This window comes from Enoplosus armatus, chromosome 2 (assembly GCF_043641665.1).
Source record: "Enoplosus armatus isolate fEnoArm2 chromosome 2, fEnoArm2.hap1, whole genome shotgun sequence".
NCBI lineage: Eukaryota > Metazoa > Chordata > Actinopteri > Centrarchiformes > Enoplosidae > Enoplosus > Enoplosus armatus.
This window is the reverse complement of record NC_092181.1, coordinates 2,950,062-2,968,189: the sequence shown is the minus strand read 5'-3', so window position 1 is coordinate 2,968,189 and position 18,128 is coordinate 2,950,062. Positions and strand designations below refer to the sequence as shown.

At 41.7% G+C, this 18,128-nt stretch overlaps 2 protein-coding genes across 7 annotated transcripts; one reads left to right on the top strand and one right to left on the bottom strand.

The window, feature by feature from the left end:
* The first annotated feature begins 10,402 nt into the window (after window positions 1-10,402).
* krt98 (keratin 98) lies at window positions 10,403-13,879 on the top strand. The gene is made up of 8 exons (XM_070924039.1): window positions 10,403-10,804; window positions 11,419-11,501; window positions 11,656-11,812; window positions 12,460-12,621; window positions 12,754-12,879; window positions 13,239-13,459; window positions 13,614-13,624; window positions 13,731-13,879. The coding sequence occupies exons 1-8, from the start codon at window positions 10,466-10,468 to the stop codon at window positions 13,826-13,828; spliced, it is 1,197 nt and encodes a 398-aa protein (XP_070780140.1). The 5' UTR covers window positions 10,403-10,465; the 3' UTR covers window positions 13,829-13,879.
* Window positions 13,880-15,667: 1,788 nt separating this feature from the next.
* Window positions 15,668-18,128, bottom strand: krt15 (keratin 15). 6 transcript variants are annotated; one of them, XM_070924014.1, is made up of 8 exons: window positions 17,852-18,125; window positions 17,541-17,818; window positions 17,185-17,267; window positions 16,890-17,046; window positions 16,606-16,767; window positions 16,358-16,483; window positions 15,984-16,201; window positions 15,668-15,871 (listed from the first exon to the last, which is right to left on the bottom strand). In XM_070924014.1, the coding sequence occupies exons 1-8, from the start codon at window positions 18,066-18,068 to the stop codon at window positions 15,760-15,762; spliced, it is 1,353 nt and encodes a 450-aa protein (XP_070780115.1). In that variant the 5' UTR covers window positions 18,069-18,125; the 3' UTR covers window positions 15,668-15,759. The 6 variants fall into 6 exon arrangements, with proteins under 6 accessions (XP_070780115.1, XP_070780123.1, XP_070780131.1 ...); XM_070924022.1 differs by having other exon boundaries at window positions 17,541-17,797; XM_070924030.1 differs by having other exon boundaries at window positions 17,541-17,779; window positions 17,855-18,125.

The following is an 18,128-nucleotide window of genomic DNA, read 5'->3' as shown; positions in this document are numbered from 1 at the left end:
TTCGTGTATCCATCTCCATGTATGATTTGTGTGTGCTTTCATAAATACCTGTTGGTCTCATTTCGATCTCACCAGTCATTTGGTATCCTAGTGCAAATAGAAAAGGCGTAGAGTTATGTCCCACCATAAGTCAACATTCACATTAAACACTTGGCAAATAATATCTTTCATCAGTGTTCATTTGTTAGAAATTACCCTTGATGATAAGATCACGTTACAGTCAAGTTATTCCAAACAAAACACTGTGTGAAACATTTAATTTCACAGTCATTATGTATTTTAACTGTTAAATACTGCCAAACTGGTTTCATGAATCACTTATTTGCAAAATAATTATTTGTAACACCATTAATTTATAACAAGATGCTGTTGCCGTGTGAGCAATTAGAGTTTATTCTTTTTATTCTTTTAGAGGCAAAAGAGAACGTGATACGTATGTGATAGAGAACAATTTAAATCAAACTTTGGTATTTAATTACATGCTAATTTTATCTGAATGGCATTGCGGCCAACCAGATAAAATGAGCTTTTAATTAATAAAGCTGCATGAAGACTTTGTAGCCCTGGACCACAAACCAGCATTGTTTTCCATATTTTCAGTCAAACCCATTTAAGGGAATTCGTCAGACCCCATTGTTCACCATATCACACACAACATCCCCTTTCAGTCCTGTATCCTGTGTGTGTTTGTGTATGTGTGTGTGTGTGTGTGTGTGTGTGTGTGTGTATGCATGCATGCGTATGTGTGCACACGCAGTTCATTTTGTTGGTTTTGGCCAGTGTCACAGACCGTGTGAGGGATGAGAGAGCACCTCAAGGGATTCTTATGGTTTCTGTGTTCGTGTATGTGGGCAAATGTGTGGGTGGTTGGGTGTGTGTGTGTGTGTGTGTGTGTGTGTGTGTGTGTGTGTGTGTGTGTGTGTGTGTGTGCGTGCATACACAAGTGTGTGTTTCTGTGTGTGTATCTGAGTGTTGAGCTCAGTTTCTGTGTTCTTGTAGCGTAACATCTGGTGATAGCTGGGGGAGGTGAGGGAGGCACATGGGGGTCACCTCTCAGTCAGAGGGAGAAGTGAATCATGCTTCTTAAGTACTGTGTAAACTTAACTGCATTACATAATCTTCTTGAAACAAGTGGGCATTTTGATCACAGATACTTGTGGACAAATTAGAAGATCATTTCTGGAATAGCTGAAAACCCATTTAAGCCTTTAAACTTTTGTATATAAACCAGAAGTTCAGTTAATTACATGGATGACTGTACTGCAGTTCTTCAGGTAGCAATTAACTTTTAGGATCACATTTTAAAGGAAATGTTGGACATTTTAGGAAATACGCTCACTCGGCTCTTGCTGAAAGGTAGACGAGAACATCAATTCCACTCTTGTGTCAGTGCACTAAACATGAAGGCGAGACTCTTGACGGGCCGCTACAACCTACAGGGCAAGGCTCACACGAACAACAGGAGTGGCCAAGCTGGCACCGCCGCTAGCGAGCTAACCTATGAGCTTATCGATCATTATTGGCTGTGTGAACTGTTACAATGTTATCTCACAGACCACACTCGCTGTCTGATTGACGATGCTGTTTAGAGTTTTTATTTAAAGTATTACAGTAGAAACATTTGTTGTCTAGACTATTGATTGCAATGACAATTCTTAGCTGACCCACACATTAAAGAATTGGGGAAGATTCTGTGACACTAGAACATTAATACAGACATTTAAAAGTAACTTATATTGAAGGGATCCCGAAATGTGTTTTTCTCTGATTAACAAGAAGTAATGAGTAATGAGTAGTGAATTTTCATTGTGGATATAATGTATATAATATATTATGGAAGGAGGTTGGCTTGCTACATGAAAATGTTTGCATTTTTCAGCTTACAATTTCTCAAAACTAAATAGAGGTGAAAGAATAAAGAAACATGACAAACTTCGCTTTCCCCTCTGCTGAGTTTTACTATTTTTTTTAAAGACAGATGTGATATGAGAGTGTCCCAATAAAAAGCTAGAGCCAGTAGATGGTGACAAGTTGTGGTTTTATGGGGGGTTATCTGCTGGACTATTTCTTGGCCAGGCGCAGAAATAGTTGAAGAGAGCCCGGAGTTTGGTCGTCACCATAAGGTTGCCAGGTAACAAGCATAGAACTAGGTAGTCACTGTGCCTGTGCTAAGCTAAGCTAACTGGTTACTGGCTTTAGCTTCATATTTAGCATACAGTCACAAGACTGGTATCAATGTTCTCCTCTAATTCTCGGCAAGAAAGTGTAGACATATTTCCCAAAACATTTTCCTCACAGTGACCCTCACAACTCAAAGTAGGAGTGCACTGCAGCATCTTATACCAGACTAATTCCTGTATTATTTAGACTCTTTTAGACTTCTGAACATAGTTTTTAAGGGAAATCACTTTTATAACATAATAAGTATTCATAAAAGCTTTTTGTGGTTTGGGGAGTTAAAAAATATTATGTGGGTTGAAGATCAAAATGTTCACTATGTGGGTCCCAGGTTGCTCTTTCCTCGATTGAAGTTAAAAGCAAGTCAAGTCAAGTTTATTTATGCAGCCCTTAATCGCTGTTATGTATAGTCTCAGCGGGCCTGTCAGCACTCACATTATGAAAACAGTGACTGAAAAATGACTCCAAACTAAGACCCTTGCTGAGAACAAGAAAAACTCCCACTCGGAGCTCAGAGGGGAAAAACACACAAAACCCTGGGAGGCTCAGTGTCTGCAGAGAGGGGCGATGCAATGTTATAGATCTAGATGTTCACATCCAGGTAAGTTTACTGTTGTAGGTGTACTCTGATCCTGGGTCCACAACTTGCCATGAAAATGAATTCATCACAATTCCAAGGAACCTTGCGGACTTCCTCGTTGCAGCTGAATCGGTGCCAATCTTAACACAGGTGCTGAGAAACAGGCAGGCACGAGCAAATACCTCGCTGGTTGGGTTGTCTGCTGAAACGTAGCTTTGTGTAGAGCAGGACGAAGACAAATAACTGCTTCACATTGGCATTGTGTCAAAGCAAAGCAGATGAGTTCATGTCTCACTGAAACCGACCTCATGACTCATGCACATGGTTGACTGAAATCACCTCTACAATCTTACAAGAAACCCTACCACTTTCTTTTTCATCTATTTTGTTTGACGCATCAATGCAGCCATTTTCAGTTTTATTGTAATTACTATGGTGACTGAGTGAGACACGTGATGACTGTGTGTTTACAGCTTCTCATGAGAGCTTCAAACCCAGATTAAGCTACTTTTTGGTATCTAGCTCAGCAGGATTGAAGACAAAGGTCTGTATAGTGAAGGTCTGAATACTGAATACTTACTCGAACAGGGCCTGCGAGACTTCCAATAACACTGAACCATAAAATAAACACGACATCTAATCATTGATTTAGACTGTTAAATCCCATAAATCTTTGAAAGCTTTCCTTCTAACTTTATCTAAATCTTAAGGCGTCTCCTTTTGTCCTTTGTGGTATTTTTTTTAATGCATATTGAGTAATAAACTGTATGACTCAGTATAAATACCACTCCAAGTCCCACTGCTTACTGAATGATGTGGAGCAAAGCTGAAGATAAGATCCCTCGATAAACACACTTCAACCTTTAGCAAAGGAGACGGTGCAATCTGTTGCTCGACACTTTTTGCACTGATTTTTTTCTTCTATTGTGCAACTTGTTAATTCTTGTGTGATGTGTATCATGTAATGCTGTAATATTATGTTAACTACAGTGCACTCTGCTGTAATTAACAAGGTATGTAGCAAAATTCAAAGAGAAAGTGCGAATGAGTGTGTCAGATGTAACTTTGAAAAACACTGATTAAATACTTTAAAGTCATAAATCTGCAGCAAATCACCAGTGATTAATGATTAACTCTTGGTAACAGGGTGACACCGAGGAGTCGACTCTCAATGAACTGCAACAGGATTGCCTCCAGCAAGAACAGTTAAATACTTCATCCAAGATGTTCTGTTCTGAGCTTCCTTCTTTCAGCTGTTAAGAATAGAGGGATGGTTTCTATTCAACGCAGAAACAAAGAGGGTCGAGACTCAAAGAGAAATGAAGGGAAGTCCACTGTTTTGTTTCCTGTCTTGAGCATGTCACCTTAAAGTTACCATAGTCTCAACACAGAATCAAAATAATCCACTATTTGTTTGGCGCATAGCAACTAGGAGGGATGGCAGAGTTGCTACTCGTACTTGAATCTCGTCTATTGTCTCCAGGTCTGGATGGTCTGGATTCCTGCACCTGAGCGCAGATGAAAACAGAGTCCTCGCCGTCAGTTTTTCCCTGTGCAGTGGGAATGAGAGTTAGCTGGCATTCCCATGTCTATCATGAACTGGTCACTTCCTTTATGAAAAGTTGGCATATCATATCCTGTCATGTCAAGATAGCACATCAGTGCACCTTTGCTCTTTGTTTTAGCACCTTGAGGTTTGTCACTGCTGCTGGCACATGTGGAGCTCACAACAATATAAATTCCACATGTGGAATTGTCACCTATAAGTTACAGTTCAACCTGTATCTCATTACCTGAGTTATGTTTTTCATCTTAAGACACATCTTTATCAATGTAGATGCTAAATAGCAAATGTTAGCATGCAGACACGACGAAGTAAGATGATGAATGTGGTGAACATTATACCTGCTAAACATCAGCACGTTAGCATTGTCATAGCGTGCATGTTAGTACGCTTACGTTAACATTTAGCTCAAAGCACCACTGTGCCTAAGGACTTATCAGAGTCAGAATCAGAATCAGAAATACTTTATTGATCCCCGGGTGGTGAAATTATACATAGACAAAATATAATGATAAATTTCAAAAAAAGGAAATAAAAGTAAAGAAATAAATGGATCAATAATTTTTTATTTTCCCTGAGGAGCCATGTTTCTTCTTGACTGTTTTGACATGTATTTGTAGAGTAACCACTGAGCAGTCTGTTGCACCATGCTCTGGTAAAAGTGGCACAGTAGTTAACCAAACCGACGTCTCTGAGCTTGTATGTTTGTCTGGACCAATAATAAAGGGCCTTTATGGCAGTTTGATAGCACTCTGTGAATCAGTTCCAAAGTTATATGACTTTCAGTGAAAAGCCATATCCACCCTGTGTGAAAAGTTAATCAGTCCTTTCTTGCTCAACAACCAACCATTCCACAGAAATGTTTTCTATCTATTCTGATTCTTTTTCATTCATTCTTTACAGATGTGATGGTGCACAGGCAGCAGCTCTGTGCAGAGTTAGTAATCACAGATGTGAGCCTGTATGGAGCAACATGGTCCTTGGAGCCTCCTCTCAGTGTACCACACCCCTCCACAGGCATTATCACATCCTGCTCAACAATTCAGCATGCACTGCTCAATAACATCCCAGCATGCAACATTTGAGACAAAGGTCCTGGACTGAATCATTGACTGAACATGTACAGTAAAATGTGTTGAGAGGTGAGATCACACCTGTCTGTCTGTGTGTGTCGGTTCGCTTTATCATGTGGAACCAGTTTGTATAAGCAGTTAAACATTCACCTGTACATTGTACATTGAATTAGCTTGAGTAAATGAAGGTCTGTTGTGTCAATACACCCGCCTCGGTTCATTCCAATAGTGCAATTAATAAAGATATATGAGAAGAAAGTCAAGTCAAGTCATAAATCAAGTACTGATGCGCAGTGATGAAGGGCATGTCTGCTAAAGAAGGGTCTCACAGTAATAAATACCACATTTTAACACATATAAACTAGCTAAAGAAACTTACTTAAGAATACTTCATTTCCTTTGTGCTTGACAAGTGTAGCTGACATGATATACTTACTGTTAATAAAGCTGCCTTCTTTGCACAGAAGAGAGAAAGCAAACATAATTTGACTTTTTAAAGGCAAACATGCTTGTTCTAACCCTACCTGTGCTACAGACAAGTCATTTTTAGAATGTAGAAAGAGACTGCTAGAAAGGATGTTGCAAACCCACACAAAGTTCACAAGTCCGACGAGAGAAAAAGACAATGTAATAAGGTCTATAGGGGTTGATACATCTCTCAGTTGACAAATGCAACAGATTATCACACAGCCACACCCTTCCTGTACAACCAATTCCTGAGCTGCGGAGGTGAGATCCAGCTGAAGTGCACCATCTAGTGATGGTTGCTGCAAAAACTGCTTACCATGGAGATCAAGCTCGTATGCTGTGTGAATCACCATGCCACACCCAAGGGTGTTAAAGTGAGAGTACCAAACTTTCTTTCCCTGAAGGAGAATTGGGCATCATCATCGTCACAGTGTAGACAAGAGGGTAAAACAGAAACATGTGCCTCTCAGATTTATTAATGCAATAGTGACAAAAGAATGTGTTTAGTTCTCAGTAGGTAACAAGACCTTTTAAACACAACTGAAGGTTCCCTCTCAAAGACAGGCCCAAGTCTTCTCTCTGCCTCTCTCTGTGTTTCACACTGACAGACATGAAGTATGTGGCCATCCAGCACACACCACTGCACTGTCAATTCAATTCAAAAGGCTTTATTGACAGCATGACATTTGATGTGTTGCCAAAGTACAATTACAAATGACAAATATATATATATTTACATATCCATATACTGTCATGCACGCACATGAAAGCAAACAGCTGCAGGATGAGTCTGTGTGAATGACTGAAGAGAGACAATGCTCCTGACCTTGTTCTTGTTTTTGTTCTGGTACTTGATCTTGTTCTTGGCAGCAGATCATTCTGCGTCCACTTTGATTTCCCTGCCCACTGATCTGTTGAACAGTGAAAGAAAGTGGGGCTGGAGAGCTGATTAAGTTATCTTTTATTGATCCCCGTAAGCAAATTCATTCTCTTTATCCTATGGGAGGCGGTGAGTTTGTGTGTGTTGTAACTTTTTTTGTATTTTATATCTTGGGGCATTTTTTCCTTTCCTAACCCTAACCACTGATAACAAAACCCACACTATTTTATTTCATAAGAGAACTAAATACCAATTTATAACTCGAAAACTGTGTGCGTTTTATGTATCAAATTATTTTCATTATAAAATAAAAGTCATTCTAAAAGGTCTATATATACTGGTATTATGTATAGTCCTTTGTCTCGCATAGAAAGTGATTTCTTATGTGATCAGTTTTACATATTGTTCATTGTTCTATTAGTAAACGTAGCTTATTATATGTCCTGTTTATCAGTGTAAAATCTCTTCATTGTATCCACTATGGTTCAGTGTTTAAAAAACACAATAGCATGAAAAGCAGAGTGAACACTTCTTGTGGGAACTGTACGTCACCCTCATGTCATCGTCCTGTTCTGTGTCAGTTTGTGTTTCTGTCTCAGAGTCATGAACATTTATATCACTTGTCACCTCAGCTGTTTTTCATTCTGACTCTTTGGGTTTCTGTGATTAAATGTGATTCAATTGACCACTTTGCCAAACCACAAGGTGAGCTCATTCCTGTGTGTGATAAAATGCACCAGTTACTTTTATGGACAGTCAGCTAAAAATGTTGGCACATAAAAACATACACTGTTTGCACACGCATGAGTACATAAAGGAGCGTCACCACACCTGAAACGCCTCCCACCAAAGCGAACACACCGTCAACGCCGGTTATCTTAAAGAAAGAATTTGCAACACCAAAGGGTGTCGGCGTGGCACAGAGAGCTCAGGCAGAGCAACATTTTTGTCTCGAGGGGATAAAAGATCTTTTCTACAACGAGCCGAGGAAATTAAATAATGAGGGGATTATGGTGAAATTGAGAAAGTTGCTCTTCAAGACAATCATGCCTATCAGCTTACTGCAGCGCTGGATGGCAGCAGGGCTTTGGGGGGAAAGGAGGTTGAAGTTGAAAAATGTTATTATAAGTCAAAAGATTTAACATGACATACACTACTCACAAAAAGTTAGGAATATTCAGCTTTCACATGAAGTCGATTCACATTGAGCAGAAATGAGGAATGAGATGAAGAAATTACCATTGCATGCTTCTACTTAAATGCCCTACTTTCATGATATAATATCACTGTAGCATGAACTTTTTACATTTTCCATAAATTTCACCCGAAAGTCGGATATCCCTAACTTTTTGTGAGTAGTGTATATATATATATATATATATATATATAAACATATTGCTCAGGTGAGATTTGTGCAATGTCGTAAACATTAAACCAGATCTAGCCTTGGGTGATCTGAACCTTCTAAAAGACGGACAGAACTTGTGTTGACCCGAGTCAGTGTGTAGTATTTACAAGGTACTTGAAATAGATATTTTTTTCACAGCAGTTTGACATGTCATAGCAGGAAAACCAGAGGTGTAACTAATGACATTAATTCCCTGGTATTATGCATGCTGGCTTACTGGGACACATAGTTAAAGTGCCAAAATGTCTGCTGTGAGATGGGATACCACTTTCTGCTGTGTGTGTTTACAACTGTTACGTGCATCTGACCAAATGTTATTCTTTTCAGTTAACCAAAAAATAATGATCCTAATTCAATATAATGTCTTGGCTACATGATTTGCCTTTTTGTGATCACAACTCAGCATTTAAATCCTTAATTTAAAGCCCCAACACAGTCTAAAATCTGAGAAATCTAACACTTCAAGGGCTTCAGTCAGGAGTCATCCCACGTAAATCAATCAAAATGTGTGTCATGTGCCTCTAATATTATTTCCCGCATCGTGCCGTGTGTAAAGAAACTGACGTTCAGATCAGATGCAATCAAACCATCACTCATCCCCTTTTTCAGGCCTCACCCTGCTTATCGGTGCGTCTGCTGATGGAGGAGGTTGTGAAATGATGTTAGAGGAAGGCAGTCAGTCAGGCAGCCCGGCTATGTGGCTCAAAGAGATAAGTGGAAGAAGCAACAACAAGGTGATCATTTTCTACTGGCACAGGAATGTGCTTCTGTCTCAGCGATCATTATAAACTAATAAAAGTAGCTGGTACATCTTTAATACGTGTTTGATACGTTAGTGTCAGACTTTTAGAAGCTGGTAGTGATGATTACGGATTGTTTCACAGTACGTCCAAGTGTAACAATAGACTGGATGGAGGCCTGTGGCGGAGCTGAGAGCCGTTTCACCAGTGAAGCAAGTTTAGCTTATCAGTGACCTGTCAGGCTTGTCTTGAGAAGGAATCCTACAATGTTCAGAGGGAAACCAATCTAAAGGCAACTATAGTTTCTGTCGTATCTATTAAATGTCAGTGTTTCACCATCTATGATACAATCCTAGTATCAGGTAATTGTTTCTTTTTTGTGAAGAACAAAGAATAAATAAAATGGCCTGTTCTTTATCCGTAGCCTAAAATCAACTCAGCTGGTCTAGTTTACAAATGAATTATAGCAACTACATATAATTCTATAGACCAGTCAGTTAAGGCAGTTATATGTTTCCGTGATATTAAATGTAGATGAAAAACCAGTGATGTACATATAATTAAGCAGTATGTTTACATATTTTCCAGGTTGCTTGCGTGAGGTGTATGTGTTCAAGATATTATCATACAAAGTCATATTTCCTATATAACTTGCAATCATCCTTAATATGAGATGTGTGTTTGTTCAGTTAAGAGCTCCAGCGGACAATGAAATATTATACTGGTCATTCTAACGTGGTCTTTGTGATCAGCTTTTCCTGTTTGACATGATAGATGGATGCAGATTACATGGTTACATACAATGTGACTTCGCTCAATGTTTGTTGGAGGCTTACCATCACAGCATGAAAGCCCTGTACGTTGGATTTAAGTTGATGTCTGACATGTTTTGACACATACAGACACAGTACCATGTGTTCTGCTTACTTTAGTTTTCTCTTGCCACTGTGGGTAATGTAAGTATCATCTTGTTGGGTGAATAACACAAAAATATAAATTCTTCATTACTACAACTACACTGTACAAATCTTAATCAACACAATCTTGAACATCTTGCTTAGAAGCTGATGTGACAAAAATAGCCTTTGCTATCTTAGAAATGCCTTGCCCTCAACCTTTGGCCCCAAGTTTCACTGAGGTGAAATTGTCGCTGGTATGTGCCATTTCTGTCACTGCTGTGAGTGAATATTTTACAAGATAGTTACACATAGCAGTTTATTCTATACGAACGCATTATTTTAAGTGTATGTGTTTGTGTACCTGCTTGTTGAAGGAGTTGAGGAGTATTCAAAGAATGTCCTTTCATTGAGAAACGATAAAATGTGGAATTACAAGTTTAACCTGAAAAAAGGTGGATGAACCCCTACTCACCAGTCACACCTATACTGATGGAAAGATTGCATAAAGGAGTAGGGGGGTAGCCTGTCAGCCGCATTCTTCCCTTTCAACTATCCCTTCTAGCCCTTCCCACTTTGCTGCGTGTGGCAGCTATATAACCAAGGAGACCAAAGTGATGCTTTCAACTGCAGATCAACTCCAGTAATCCTACCTAGTCCACATCCAGACCTCCCAGCATGTCGATGAGCACCAGATCCTACGGTCAGAGGACCATGAGTGTCTATGGTGGAGCAGGCGGCCGTGGCACCCGCATCTCCTCGTCCCAGATGAGCTACGCACCATCCTCCGGGGGCTTCAACCTGTCTGATGGCCTGGACCTCCACGTCGGGGCCAACGAGAAGGCCACCATGCAGAACCTGAACGACCGTCTGGCCTCCTACCTGGAGAAGGTGCGCACCCTTGAGAAGGAGAACGACCGCCTGGACAAGCAGATCAGAGATTGGTACCAGAGCAGAACCGTCATCTCCCACGACTACACCAGCTACTTCGCCATCATCAATGACCTGAAGGAAAAGGTGAGAGGATGGAGGCAGATATGGTTGTGTTTCAGTGTTTTCTTCCCACCTTTCTGCTGTTGACATTCACTGTGAGTGTGTGCAGAGGGGTAGGTCTCTGTTGGCACGCACTGTATGTGATGTTATGACAGTTGACAATTCAGTTAGAGAGCCAGTAAACCCATCATTACTATAGTTTGGAAGTCGGCCATCTTATCAGGGAGCACATACCATAGACAGAAAGCAGTAAGATTCATTCCAACTGTGCATCACATCCTGCCGACAGAGTTACAGCGATAATAACAAAAGGAAGCAGTGTAGGTATATCAGCAAGTTGTTATTAAGGGGCCATATTTTACAGTACATCAATTCTGCACAGCTGCACATGTATCTTTTCTTCATTAAAGCTTGTATATGTCAATATTTAAGTTTTGTGTCATTTGTACTGTTATATTCCATCTTTACCAAGTTAATTGTCCAACAGTGAAACATCCTTCCTGAGTACAATTATTTGTTGTAACTCTTTAAGAACCACATTTTTAAAGGATCCTTTCCAAAAAGTAAAGATCAGTATAAATCTGTATATCAACTGTACTTTCGCTGACTTGTTTCCCTGTCTGTTCTTCTCTCCTCAGATTCGTATCGCCTCTAGGCTCAATGCCAAGACAATCCTGGACATTGACAACGCAAAACTGGCTGCTGATGATTTCAAAATGAAGTGAGTGTATTCTCTGTCTCTGTGTGTTTCTACCCCCCGGCGCGCTGCCACATAGGTGAAACTTCACATGTGTGCGAGCGTGAACTCGTGTCTAACTGACAACTTCTAACCTTAAGGACCCAGTAAAACCTCTCTGCCCTGTTCGTCCCCTCAGGTATGAGAACGAGCTGGCCATGAGGATGGCTGTGGAGGCAGACATCGCCGGACTGAAGAGGGTGCTGGACGAGATGAACCTGGCCAGGATGGATCTGGAGAGTCAGTACGAGGCCCTGAAGGACGAGCTCATCATGCTCAAGAGGAATCACGAAGAGGTGAGAGCACAGAGATGAGGCACAGCAGGTGGTGGTGCACCCATTTGAACCAAGCCGAGGTTTGTTAATGGGTTAGATCTGTTACATCTGTCAACAGCCCTGATACATTCCTGCACACAGGCCAACACCCACTCTGTGTGCGCACATACCCATAACAGAATGTTACTACGCTGGTGATTAAACGCTGTTCATCATCGTCCATCTTTTCAGCAGCAGGGAGCTAAACACAGCAGCTATTCACTGTGAGACAAAGTTGTCACCATTTATCACAGCCATCTATTGTGGCCTAAGCTGGGCAGAATGTGCACACACGACCTCTGCCTTACCTCTGATAGCACTGAGGAAATTCCATGTTAGGTAAATGTTTTTATAAACAGGTCTGCCGCCTTCTCCCTTTTCCCAGGCCTGCCCCTCTTCTCTCTGCACACTTCCTTGTATTCTTCTCTCCCTCCATTAGCTCATTGCCCCCCCCCCCCCCCCCTCGTTTGTCTCACACACCCACTCAGGCATACTGAACCCACACACACACACTCACAGTTAACACATATCGAAGGACCAAAAGATACCCCTCTTTGGATTGTAATAATAATACATGATTTCACGTTATTACTCTGTCTGACTGAGGTGTTGTCCTTTGACCCCTGCAGGAGATGGTTCTGATGAGGAGTCAGGTGGGCGGCCAGGTCAATGTGTCCGTGGATGCGTCTCCCTCTGTAGACCTGAACCAGGTTATGACAGAGATCAGGGAACACTACGAGGGCGTGATCGGCAAGAACCGCAAGGAACTCGAGGCGTGGTACCAGAACAAGGTGAGAAGTTACAGCTGCTGAGAATACAGCCACTTTAAAGAGTTACATTGAGTTTTTTATCTTGATAGTATGTCAGTAATCTATCAAAATGTTTGGGTAAAACAATTAACGTTGTTTCTCTGATCTGCCCAGATCTCAGCGGTGGAGCAGGACGTGATCACACACACAGAGATTCTGGTGACGTCCCGCACAGAGATTAAGGACCTGAAGAGCACCCTCCAGAGGCTTCAGATCGAACTGCAGTCCCATTTGAGCATGGTATGTCAACATATATTATCAATTAAGATTGATTAACTTTTGGATTTCACACTGTGATTCCACACATATTAACAACACCACACATAACATGAATTTGAGAGTTTTAAAGATGCTTTTGTAATCTTTATGCTAAGCTAAGCTAACCGGCTGCTGTTTGTAGCTTCCCATTTAGCATGCAAACATGTGAGTGGTATCAATCTTCTGATCAAACTCTCTGCAGGAACACAAATAAGCAAACCACATGATGCTAGTTTACACACTTGCACCAACAGGCCTTGCAGCAGATTTGAAGTGACATCTCTGAATTTTAATCACTGACTGCCAACCCACCTCACAACTTCTTCCTCTGACCGCAACAGAAAGCGTCTTTGGAGGGCACCCTGGCAGAGACTCAGGCCCGCTACGCTGCACAGCTAGCAAGCCTCCAGAACATGGTCACAAGCCTGGAGGCTCAGCTGTCCCAGCTCCACGCCAACATCGCCAGCAACAAGCAGGAGTACGACATGCTGCTGGACCTCAAGACCCGGTTGGAGCTGGAGATCGCAGAGTACAGGAGGTTGCTGGATGGGGAGGATGACAGGTGAGACCCGATGAAGCGAGAGAAACACTGACTGGACGGGGAGGGGGATTAGAGATTATGGAGAAAAAACATTTCAGATTAACATTTAATGACAATGTACTATAGATTTGTTCTAGACTAATGTTTTCTTTTTTCTTTTTCTCTCCATTGCCAGTTCAAAACAAGGTAAGCAATGTTTCACATGCATATGATTCTTATTCTATCTTTAAAGTGCCACTTAAGTTTAAGAAATGTGATGTGATTTTCTCACGCCTGCTGTTCTTTTCCTCAGTGGTCACAAAGGTCATCACAGTGGTGGAGACAGTTGTGGATGGAAAGGTGGTCGAGAGCAGCAAGACCGTTGATGTGGACGTGGATCAGATTGAGTGATGAATTGGAAGCATTAGCAAAAATCAATAAAAACCATGCAGTTGAATTAAACTTTATTGCTTGTTGTATTTTCATAATGACCAGAATATTCCACATTTCTATTGTTGCCCCTCACTGACGAATAATGAAAGTTTTTGTACACTACAAATCAGATACAGTTGCCAATAGCTTGAACTTATTCGTCCAGGTATTCTGCATTCATTAATCAATGTTTTTATATTAACAACGGATTAAATATGTGCTGTGAGAAAAGGGTCACTCGTAGTAACATAACCTACATAATTAATACCCAAATCTGCACCTTTAAGACGCGTGCTGCTTAAGATGCTTTTTGTTTTACGGCACATTGTGTTGTTCCGTCTCATCGCTCTCACTAACACGCTGTTTTTAGCTAAATATATACTGTAGACCCACTGTACACTACCTACACAGCACCAAATGTCAAAGTTACTAAAAGTAACAGTATAGTTACTTCCTGTGGGTGGAGACCAAACCAAAGCTAAAAGGCCAATTAATAGTGGACTTACATTAATAAGGTGGTTCCAATGGGATTGTAATGTTGCTCTGTTTCTGCTGGATGCAATGGCATTGTTTGCTAACAGTACAGTAGCCATAATAACTGCTGCTGTGTCTGTCAGCTAATTTTAGAGTTCCTCTGCCCCATGAAAGTACAGTGTTAAGAGAGCTTGATGAGGCGTGGCAAGTTATGGAGTTACTTTTGTGTCTTTATCATGCAATCGAAAAATAGGTTTGTTAATAAATGTGAGAGGGAGTTTTGAAGTACGTGAAGAAGAAAGAGCGGGAAAATCAATGTCGTCTTATAGCAAGAATGCTGTGTTTGAACTGGTGCATGTAGGTTGCTTTTTGACTGTGGTCATTGGAGCTGTCACTCCAATCAAGACTGGCCAATAGAGACGTGTCTTTTGTAGGTCCCTCTCACAAGATTTCAGGTCAACATTTTGGATTCGCAAAACTTTTGGATCCGCAAACAAACCTTTCGATGACATGAGTCACGATAGTTTTGCTCTCAAACCTATTTTTTGATTGCGTAATAAAGACAAACTCCATAGCAAGTCAGCCTTCCAGCCAATTTGTCTCAGTAGCCAACTGCAACTAAAAATCCCCTGTGGCTCAATGTTCCCTCATTTTCCCTTAAAGACCACCATTATGAAAGAGACTTTGAACAGGACTCGTTAAATTGCAAACAAGGTCAATTACTGCTCTTTATATTATTCATTTTTAAACCAGTGATGTTTAGTGAGCCTAGAAAAGCAAAAGCATTGGAATAAATGCTTGCAATCCATTTTCATTTTCTTAAAATACGTACATACTCTGCTCCCTAGTTGCCAAACATTGAATGATGCTGATTTAATCAGTGTAATGAGGGACCTATCCCAGCATGCATTGGGTAAAAGTAAGGCAAACTCCCTCCTTGACAAGTTGCCAGTCCAGTCTAACAACCAGAGAGTCAAATTCATGCTCACATCCAAATGTGCATGTTGACTGCTGGAGAAAGCAGATTCAAACCCAGGACTCTATTGTTGTGAGGTGTTAAGGCGTTGTAGGTATAATGGTACTGTTTCAAATGGTTTTAAATCTTTTACATTAAGGACATGTTGTGACAGCTACAGCCTCAAGCAGGTTTTACTAATTTATCTCTAATTTATTACTAATTTATCTGTCAAAATAATCATATCTCAAACCCACCAGACACCTAAAGTGACTCTTGGCAGGATGAAGATGAAATACGTAATTTCAAAAGACATTTGGTTCATGCCAAAACAATGCCACTATAATGACATTATTTTGAATTAAGACACAAATAATTCAAGGACAAAATTGTTGTCAGCAAACTGGCAGCCTTTTATTGCATTCACATGTGTGTGTGTGAAGGTAGTTAGATGTGGCCTTGTGTTGCTGCATGAGACAGATTATGAGGCGGAGGTGGTAGAGGAGGACACCACCTTGCCGTCCTTCAGTTCCTCTGTGACCACTATCACCCTGGAGCTGGAGGTCCTTGAACTGGCATTTGAACTGGTGAAACTGTGGAAGGGGGAGAATTACAGCACTTAATAACCAGTATAATGCTTCAACTTACCGAGCTAGTTATTAGTTTATGATGAAAGGACAGAATTGTTCTTTGCAGACAAATTACCTGCCCTCTCCGTCAATCAGCCTCCTGTATTCTGCAATCTCCATCTCCAGGCGAGTCTTGGTGTCGAGCAGTATGTTGTACTCTTGGCTCTGGCGTTCAATGTCACCACGCAGTTGCATCAGTTGTTCCTCCAGGCACGTCACCTGCCCCTGGAGGCCTTGGAGCTGCATGGCGTACCGTGTCTCTGTGTCAGCTAAAGTACCTTCCAGGGACGCTTTCTGGAGGAGGGAAAGGTGAAGAGAATTAATTATTAATTATTAATAGAATGAAACACACTGTGGGTGCATCACATTGTATCTCACTGAGGATGGGATAGGTAGATGATGTAAAGGTATAGAAGAGTAAAGATTAGCCCCAGATGATTATCACTTTACCATGCTAAGTTGTGACTGTAGCTCGATCTCCAGGCCCTGCAGTGTGCGACGGATCTCAGAGATTTCTGACTTGGACGTTTGGAGACTTTCTGTGCTGACTGCTACTTCCTTGTTCAGCTCCTCTGACTGCAGTAGACATAGGAGAACATCAGTGGAAATGTGACAACATACGTTTGAACAACAGTCTAAGTAGACAATGAGAAATGACTACAGTAAATATCACCACCAGGGTTTTGGTCCAGTCTTACCTTAGATTGGAACCAGCCTTGAAGTTCTTTCTGGTTCTTGTTGGCCACAGCCTCATACTGCTCACGGATCTCAGCCATAATGCTGGACAGGTCCACCTGTGGTTTTGCGTCCACCTCCACGTTGATCTGTCCACTCATCTGGTTCCTCATGGCTGCCAATTCCTGTTGAATAAGAGGTGGTAAGAGGTGGATGTTGTTTGAGTACACTATATTCAACTTTGGAGACGAGCAAATTCATCGCAATGCAAATCTACTCAGATGACTGTTGAGCGTTTGCTACCCACCTCCTCGTGGTTCTTTTTGAGATAGATCAGCTCCTCCTTGAGGCCTTCTATCTGCATCTCCAGGTCTGATCTGGCCAGTGTCAACTCATCCAACAGTCTCTTTAGACCGGCGATGTCTGCCTCCACTGATTGACGCATGGCTAGCTCATTCTCATACCTGTGAGGCAGCAAGAGATGAGACATTTATACTTCAACATTAATGTATACATCTTCCATGTATTGCTTCAGAGTAATTTCATAGTTTGTCCATTTTCACTTTGTTTTAAACACTTTCTGTCTCTCGCCGGACACTTACTTGGTTCTGAAGTCGTCTGCTGCCAGTTTTGCATTGTCAATGGCCAGATAGATGCCTCCATTGAGACAGGTGGCATTCTGGATCTGTGTGAAGAAGCATAATTAGAGCAATTTTTTCATCAAACTGTCTCCAACTGCAAACAGCCTCTGTAAACATTAAGGATGCCGTCAACAACACTGCATGTAACAGGACAGTAGTGGCATCTACAGAACCATTCATATGGATTGCCACTTGGGGTAAGTTAAAGTTCCAATGCATCATTATGAACACATTCATCTGATAGTTGCATTGTATGATAAATTACAGTGTGACATGCTTTGGTATCTCATTCAGGAATCAGAAGTCATGTGACATACCTGTCCCTGCAGGTCGGCAATGGTGGCCTCGAAAGCTGAGTAGTCACGAGCAGTGGGGGAGGTCTTGCTCTCCAAGAACTGGCGGATCTTGAGCTCCAGCTCAGCGTTGGCCTTCTCAAGGCTGCGCACCTTCTCCAGGTAGGAGGCCAGGCGGTCGTTCAGGTTCTGCATGGTGGCCTTCTCATTGGCCCCAATATCCGTGCCATCACCTCCACCGAAGCCTCCACCGAAGCCTCCACCTCCACCGAAGCCTCCACCTCCACCGAAGCCTCCACCGCCTCCCATTCTGTAACTATAGCTGCTGCCTGCACCACCTCCACTGCCGAAGCCGCCTCCACCGCTGGCCAAGGAGATTCTTGCTCCACTGCCACCTGCACCACCATACACACTTGAAGAATATGCCTTTCGCACCATGCTTCCACCTCCTACACCTAAGCCTCCAGCTGTGCTTCCACCAAAGCCTCGACTAAGGCCTCCACCTCCACTTCCATAAGAATAAGAACTGCTGGATCTCGTTGACATTGACATTGTGAAGACTGCTCAGGAGGTCTGCCTGCCTTGGAGAGAATGAGATGGACAGATGCACAG

Bases quoted from the DNA above. Each gene is read 5' to 3' on its own strand.
- krt98 (XM_070924039.1), top strand. From the start codon at position 10,466: ATGTCGATGAGCACCAGATCCTACGGTCAGAGGACCATGAGTGTCTAT. The intron at 11,813-12,459 runs GTGAGAGCACAG...TGACCCCTGCAG, and splicing joins TCAAGAGGAATCACGAAGAG to GAGATGGTTCTGATGAGGAG. The intron at 12,622-12,753 runs GTGAGAAGTTAC...TGATCTGCCCAG, and splicing joins AGGCGTGGTACCAGAACAAG to ATCTCAGCGGTGGAGCAGGA.
- krt15 (XM_070923990.1), bottom strand. From the start codon at position 18,068: ATGTCAATGTCAACGAGATCCAGCAGTTCTTATTCTTATGGAAGTGGA. The intron at 16,768-16,889 runs GTGGGTAGCAAA...CTTATTCAACAG, and splicing joins TCAAAAAGAACCACGAGGAG to GAATTGGCAGCCATGAGGAA. The intron at 16,484-16,605 runs GTAAGACTGGAC...TGTCTACTGCAG, and splicing joins AAGGCTGGTTCCAATCTAAG to TCAGAGGAGCTGAACAAGGA.